This window comes from Cyprinodon variegatus, unplaced genomic scaffold (assembly GCF_000732505.1).
Source record: "Cyprinodon variegatus isolate N-32 unplaced genomic scaffold, C_variegatus-1.0 Scaffold1679, whole genome shotgun sequence".
NCBI classification, from domain to species: domain Eukaryota; kingdom Metazoa; phylum Chordata; class Actinopteri; order Cyprinodontiformes; family Cyprinodontidae; genus Cyprinodon; species Cyprinodon variegatus.
In genome coordinates this window covers 52,696-60,875 of record NW_015152132.1, presented here as the reverse complement: position 1 = coordinate 60,875, position 8,180 = coordinate 52,696, and the positions used below count along the sequence as shown (strand labels likewise).

Genomic DNA, 8,180 nt, shown 5'->3' with positions numbered 1-8,180 from the left:
GTGTCTTCCCTGAACTCTTCCTCATCTCCTGTCCTGGTAGATGTTGATGGTATAGAGCTTCCCTGCTGTATCAATATACAATTAAGAAAATAAAGAGATCAAAATGTGTTAATTTATGGTGCCTGACAAAATCTATACAACAGAAAACGTTTGTCTTAACACATAGATTTGCAATTGCAAACTCTACTGAAATTATTTGTAGCCTATGTGGTCGTCCTCATGTTATCTGTCATTGACTTGGGCTACAGTGTAAAACTTTATCTAGCCTGACTGGTTTATCAGGTGACCAGTCGGCAAAAATGCTTGTTTGGTGCTGCTGAATGAGACATTTTAATGCACAACAAAATGATTTAGCTTGATCTGTATATTACCTGGCTAATGGGGCACGGGAGAAGCAGCCTGTCAGCGGCCGTTCCTGCTATCTGAAGACGCTTACTGAACTGCTATGATGCTGCGCATCTGGCATGCCCTGCGGGCGACCGAGTGAGTTCACGTGGCAAAGGAAGAGAGAGAGGCTGGTCGGGTGTGCGCAAGGAGGTGGTTCAATTCGGGGCATTGTTTCAGTCGTTTTTAATGGCTCAGGTTTTCAAAAGATCATTTCAAAACCGACCTCAGTGAAATATTAATAATATAAAAAATAAAAAAAACGAGTTTCAAAAGGACATTTTCTTTGATAGAGGGCAAACTTCCTAGTGCTTTAGCACCACCTAGTGTCTATGTGTGCACGCCCCTGTGGGGCATGCGAAGTGAACAAGGTGGTTTTCATTGATTCGTCGCACTTGGAAACAAAGTCCAGTGGATTCGGTTTCTAACTGGAATGACTATGACCTGGATGACTGAGAATCTTCACCAGCATTTCCACTCACCGTTTTTGGTGGAGCAGGCGGGCCGGTTGGTTCTGTGGTTCCGTTCTCTTCTTTCTGACCCGCCGTCCCATCAGACATCATCGGGGTTTGGGTCCCGCTGCTCTTGGGCCCCGCTCCTTCGGGATCCTCTTCCTGGGATCGATTGAACGGTTCCACCTCCAAGTCGAGTCTGTCCCTCAGCTCCTGGCTGCCCTCTGTGTACTCCACATCCACCATCCCAGGGTCCGACTGGCTTGAGCGGGGCCCATCAAAGAGGGCGAGGCCCCTAAGTGGCTCCAGGTCCCTGTTGGACCCCCAGCTACCGCCGTACGGCTCTCCTCTCACCAGAGATTGCAGCAGCAGAGACTGCGGGGACCTCTGCAGGAAGGCCAGCACAGAGTCGGCCCCGGGCCTCACCTGGGGCCGGCAGTTCGCCCCCTGCTGGCAGTTCAGGACGTAGCAGCGGCCCTTAAAGAGCCAGGCCAGGTCGTAGCCGGGTAGGTCGCAACATGCCGCCACACACTGTTGGAGGGAGGCGACGCCCGGGACACGCATGATCCCACTGCTCTCCACCGCTGGGGAAACAACCGCCTCGGGAAAGGTTGCCCCCTGCCAGCAAGGAGAGGCCACTGCAGCTGGAAAAGGAAAGAGGGAGATATTCTGCCCTGAAGGACGGAGACGACTCATTTCTTCCTGCTCTAAACCCAAACTCTTACATCAGAGATCTGATTGTTCCTTATGTTCCTAACAGAGCACTTCGCTCTCAATCTGCAGGTTTACTAGTGGTTCCTAGAATTTCTAAAAGTAGAATGGGAGGCAGATCTTTTAGTTATCAGGCTCCTCTCCTGTGGAACCAACTACCAGTTTTAGTCCGTGAGGCAGACACCCTGTCTACTTTTAAGGCTAGGCTTAAAACTTTCCTTTTTGATAAAGCTTCTAGTTAGAGTGGCTCAGGTTATCCTGATCTATCTCTATAGTTCTGCTGCTATAGGCTTAGACTGCTGGAGGACATAGGGACCCCTTTTTCATCATTCTGCTTCATTCTATCTCTATTCTCCCACTCTGCAGAATCTGTTAGTTCGATCTCTAACGTTCTGCTCTCTCTGCTTTTTCTCATAGTAGCTTCATCTGGTCTGTTCCTGTTTGGCTGTGACTCCATCCTGGAGAGAAATATCAGCTGTGCTGCTGCCATCAACACCTTTGTTTCTAGATGTTGGAGCTTGGCCTGTTTTCCAGTGTAGTCCTGTTTCTCTGAGTGGATGTGCTTTCTTGAGTGGATGTGCTCTCTTCATCCTCTGACATGGGAGCTGGCTCGGAGCTCGTCTGCCTGGCTGTGTGTTTCCTGGACGGGGCCGCCTGTGGAGCTGGTTGACAGCTGCTTTTTGTATCTATGCTTCTTTTTCTATGTCTGCTTCTGTCTCCTTGAACCCCAGTGGGCCTCAGCAGAATGGCCGCTCACACTGAGCCTGGTTCTGCTGGAGGTTTCTTCCTGTTCAAAGGGAGTTTTTCCTCTCCACTGTCGCTACAAGCATGCTTAGTGTGAGGGATTGCTGAAGAGTCAATGAGTCGATGCAATCAGCTGGTTTTCCTTAGATAGAAAACTTTGAATCAATCTGACTGGATGATCTGGTGAACTGGAAAGTGACCTGAGATGACATGTGTTGTGAATCGGCGCTATAGAAATAAACTGAATTGAATAAATGTAAACATTTGCTTTAAAGTTTTTTTTTTACATCCTTGAGTCTAAAACAGTAAACTGACCTAAAAAGGTTTTAGAGGAAAATTTAAAAAAAGGTGCAAATGCAAAGTCTACTGGAAGATCGTCACTCAACTCTGCTTCTTCCTTCCTAATTCAAAGCAAACTGAGGCTGCTAAATCAGTGGTTGCTATGGTGATTTCATCCTACAGAGGGGCATCCCACAGCAACACTTTTATTCAGACAAGAATATAAGTCATAAGCGGTCTTTTTTTGAAAGTATTCTGCTGCAGAACAATCTGTTGGCCTTGAATTTAGGATTTTATCAATCTAAAGGTCATTGAACTTTACAATTCCAGCCCCTGAAAACTAGACATCCATGACAGAGAAATTAGAACCTAGAAACTAGCTGAACAGTGATGACTTGATTCAGTGTTTTAACAACCAGAGGATCATTTATGACTCAGAACCACATGAAAAAAATGGATTTCACCCCATTTCTGTTTGAGAAACTCCACAGAAACCTGAAATACGCTTAAAGTTTTTACCTTCCAGGATGCTGATCAGCGTGATGACCGTTTTCCCCCACATGATGGCGCTGTGTTGATCTAAGGACGGAATGGGAAAGAAAAAGTGGGAAATACGGACTGATAAAGTCTGTTATTTACCTAAAGGCACATTTCCGCTCCGAGTTAACCTGCAGGTTTAAGCAGAATCGAGCTGAGCTGCAGTTTCAGCACCACCGAGATGGACAGCGCCACATTTAGCCCCGCCCCGCTGCAGGACTGAGGCTGCGATTGAATTAAAATCAAACATTCCCAGCTCTAAACCGTGTAACAAACACGAATGGGTAATCAGTAATAACAATAAACATCTAGAAATATCACTATTTTATTCTGCATCTATTTATAACAGTAATAAATAATTAATAAATCGTATTTCTTCCTAAAAACAAATCAACAAAGAAATATTTCTGGCTTTTATTTAGCATATATCAAACCATAACAGCATCATGACTGGATAAAAATGAGGCCGAATTATTTAATAAATAACGCTTGTTTTAGATTAGCAAAGATTTAAAAATTTTCTGACACTAAAAACTAAACAATTAAAGATTTGTGAAAAGAGCCTCCCGCGCAGAGGAACTTCTGCCAACAATCCGCCATTTGCATCAACGTTCCTGTCAAGATGAAAGGCTCCAGCCGTCCTCGTGCAGTCGGTAACCCTTTCATCGTGCAGCGGCACGTGCAGGTTTATGAAACCTACCTGGAGGAAAAGCTTCCTCCCAGTCCTCCCAGTATCGCAGCTCGCTGGTTCTCCTCTATAATCCCGATCAGCTTCAGGCTCCTCAGACTGGAGGAGTGAAAGAGAGGAGTCATGACGGTGCAGAATCCAGGGGCGGAGCTAGATGGGGGGCCAGTGGTGGCCATGGCTACCCTTAGCCAATCTTTTGTTTTTTTTTTCTTACAATTCTTTCCCTCTAATTCAGACGACGGCAGCAGTAATACTCTCAAGTGGAATGTTTTAACTTATTTAACATTTTAATTTTCTATATGTAAACAATTACCTGACAATAAAAACGCTGTGTTTAATTATGCACATCAAAATACTAACATTAAAGATGATAAATACAGAATTCATGCTATTTTCAGAACTAGATCTTGTCTTTTATTGGGTAAAGAGAAAATCATCTAGGAATCTTCAATGAAATCAGAGATAAAGAACTATTTTAATAACAAGTAATCCATTTAATGTAGATATTAGAACACATAAATATTCATTTTATGCAGAATGATTATTAATAAAAGTAGGTAAATAATGACAATAAACAAGATGTTCTCCCCAGAACTCAAACCTGAAAGATTTTTTTCCACTACACCTTTAATTTAGACAGCATGGATGTTTAAATAAATGTGTCTTTTTGTTAGCAAAGGCGGTAAGGAAGTATAGTTTCTCTTTATTTAGAAAGTATAGATGTTGTGGTTGTTTATTTTCCTTTTGGAACAGTGTAGATTGACCCTGAGGCTCTGGTGCCTATCCGCTTTCGGCCACCCCCCCTGAGTGTATATTGGTTATTGCCTGGCCCTTATTAACATTTTCTGGCTACACCTCTGAGAATCACCTGTCCAACATCCGGTCTGGACTTCCAAAATAAGACAAAAACAGACCAATTTTCTCAATTCTTCATGGAGCAGTTGGTCCAGCTCTACAAACCTGGGTTCCCTTCATGGACTTCATCAGAGAAGAAGCCTGATGTTCACCTCATGGATCAGATGAATCGGTTCTTCACACCTTTGGAGAGGAAAGGAACATCCAGCCTTCTCAATCAAAAGCTCTTTTTCTACAAACGAAGCAGCGCATCTAGAATCCTGGATCTGGTAGATGAGGAAAGAACACAGATGGATCTCCGTCTCTAACCCCGTCCATCTTCTCAGGAACACTAAGAGACAGAACATCCTCCAGGATCTTCAGGCTGTCAGTCCTGGATCTAAAGTCACTTTTCTCCAGTCGGTTGAAGAAGGATCAACACCGAACATCTGAACATGTGTTTTCATTTATTCATCTTGGTTAAATTCCCAGGTTACCTGAGTCATGGTTTTTGGTTTAGTCTCTTGGAAGCGCCTGTGGCTAGAAGCTCAGCACCGGCTGCTGCAGGTGATGTTCCTCCTTCAGGAGCAGCTCAGGATCCACCAGGAGGATCTGGAGACGATTCCTTCTCCTGTTTACCAGCTTGATTCCAGATTTACATGGAAGGATGAACGGATGAATTAACAGATAAATGGATAGATAAGGATGGAAGAACTGACGAATGACAGGATTAATAAATAAAAATAGAAAAATTAGTGGAGGAAGAGATGGATGAATGCATGAAAGAGTGAACAGATGAATAAACACATTAATGAATAATAAAAAATAGACGGATTAGCAGAAAATAGAGAGATGGATCGATGTGTGGATAAACAGACAATTGGATGGATTAGGAGATGAATGAATGAACAGATGAATGAAGGGATGAATGAATGAACACATGAATAAATGAGCAGATAATGGATGAAGGCATGAATGAATGAACAGATGAATGAAGGGATGAATGAATGAACACATGAATAAATGAGCAGATAATGGATGAAGGCATGAATGAATGAACAGATGAATGAAGGGATGAATGAATGAACACATGAATAAATGAGCAGATAATGGATGAAGGCATGAATGAATGAACAGATGAATGAAGGGATGAATGAATGAACACATGAATAAATGAGCAGATAATGGATGAAGGCATGAATGAATGAACAGATGAATGAAGGGATGAATGAATGAACACATGAATAAATGAGCAGATAATGGATGAAGGCATGAATGAATGAACAGATGAATGAAGGGATGAATGAATGAACACATGAATAAATGAGCAGATAATGGATGAAGGCATGAATGAATGAACAGATGAATGAAGGGATGAATGAATGAACACATGAATAAATGAGCAGATAATGGATGAAGGCATGAATGAATGAACAGATGAATGAAGGGATGAATGAATGAACACATGAATAAATGAGCAGATAATGGATGAAGGCATGAATGAATGAACAGATGAATGAAGGGATGAATGAATGAACACATGAATAAATGAGCAGATAATGGATGAAGGCATGAATGAATGAACAGATGAATGAAGGGATGAATGAATGAACACATGAATAAATGAGCAGATAATGGATGAAGGCATGAATGAATGAACAGATGAATGAAGGGATGAATGAATGAACACATGAATAAATGAGCAGATAATGGATGAAGGCATGAATGAATGAACAGATGAATGAAGGGATGAATGAATGAACACATGAATAAATGAGCAGATAATGGATGAAGGCATGAATGAATGAACAGATGAATGAAGGGATGAATGAATGAACACATGAATAAATGAGCAGATAATGGATGAAGGCATGAATGAATGAACAGATGAATGAAGGGATGAATGAATGAACACATGAATAAATGAGCAGATAATGGATGAAGGCATGAATGAATGAACAGATGAATGAAGGGATGAATGAATGAACACATGAATAAATGAGCAGATAATGGATGAAGGCATGAATGAATGAACAGATGAATGAAGGGATGAATGAATGAACACATGAATAAATGAGCAGATAATGGATGAAGGCATGAATGAATGAACAGATGAATGAAGGGATGAATGAATGAACACATGAATAAATGAGCAGATAATGGATGAAGGCATGAATGAATGAACAGATGAATGAAGGGATGAATGAATGAACACATGAATAAATGAGCAGATAATGGATGAAGGCATGAATGAATGAACAGATGAATGAAGGGATGAATGAATGAACACATGAATAAATGAGCAGATAATGGATGAAGGCATGAATGAATGAACAGATGAATGAAGGGATGAATGAATGAACACATGAATAAATGAGCAGATAATGGATGAAGGCATGAATGAATGAACAGATGAATGAAGGGATGAATGAATGAACACATGAATAAATGAGCAGATAATGGATGAAGGCATGAATGAATGAACAGATGAATGAAGGGATGAATGAATGAACACATGAATAAATGAGCAGATAATGGATGAAGGCATGAATGAATGAACAGATGAATGAAGGGATGAATGAATGAACACATGAATAAATGAGCAGATAATGGATGAAGGCATGAATGAATGAACAGATGAATGAAGGGATGAATGAATGAACACATGAATAAATGAGCAGATAATGGATGAAGGCATGAATGAATGAACAGATGAATGAAGGGATGAATGAATGAACACATGAATAAATGAGCAGATAATGGATGAAGGCATGAATGAATGAACAGATGAATGAAGGGATGAATGAATGAACACATGAATAAATGAGCAGATAATGGATGAAGGCATGAATGAATGAACAGATGAATGAAGGGATGAATGAATGAACACATGAATAAATGAGCAGATAATGGATGAAGGCATGAATGAATGAACAGATGAATGAAGGGATGAATGAATGAACACATGAATAAATGAGCAGATAATGGATGAAGGCATGAATGAATGAACAGATGAATGAAGGGATGAATGAATGAACACATGAATAAATGAGCAGATAATGGATGAAGGCATGAATGAATGAACAGATGAATGAAGGGATGAATGAATGAACACATGAATAAATGAGCAGATAATGGATGAAGGCATGAATGAATGAACAGATGAATGAAGGGATGAATGAATGAACACATGAATAAATGAGCAGATAATGGATGAAGGCATGAATGAATGAACAGATGAATGAAGGGATGAATGAATGAACACATGAATAAATGAGCAGATAATGGATGAAGGCATGAATGAATGAACAGATGAATGAAGGGATGAATGAATGAACACATGAATAAATGAGCAGATAATGGATGAAGGCATGAATGAATGAACAGATGAATGGACCAGCAGATGAATGGATGAACAGATGATGGATCAACAGATGAATGAGTGAACATATGAATGAATTAGCGGATGAATAGATGAACAGATGAATGGATGAACAGATGATGGATCAACAGATGAATGAGTGAACATATGAATGAATTAGCGGATGAAT

At 40.9% G+C, this 8,180-nt stretch overlaps 1 protein-coding gene across 3 annotated transcripts in view; it reads right to left on the bottom strand.

Moving 5' to 3' along the window:
• LOC107104287 (dyslexia-associated protein KIAA0319 homolog) overlaps positions 1-3,935 on the bottom strand; it is a 19,596-nt gene extending 15,661 nt beyond the window's left edge. For 2 of the 3 annotated variants that reach the window (XM_015404260.1, XM_015404258.1), the window contains exons 1-3: positions 3,808-3,935; positions 3,090-3,149; positions 867-1,480 (exon numbers count right to left, since the gene is read on the bottom strand). In XM_015404260.1, coding sequence (XP_015259746.1) covers positions 867-1,480; positions 3,090-3,132 — 657 coding nt within the window. In that variant the 5' untranslated portion in view covers positions 3,133-3,149; positions 3,808-3,935. The remainder of the gene's footprint in view (positions 1-866; positions 1,481-3,089; positions 3,150-3,807) is intronic. The other variant, XM_015404259.1, reaches the window with a different exon arrangement.
• Between the last annotated feature and the right edge of the window lie 4,245 nt (positions 3,936-8,180).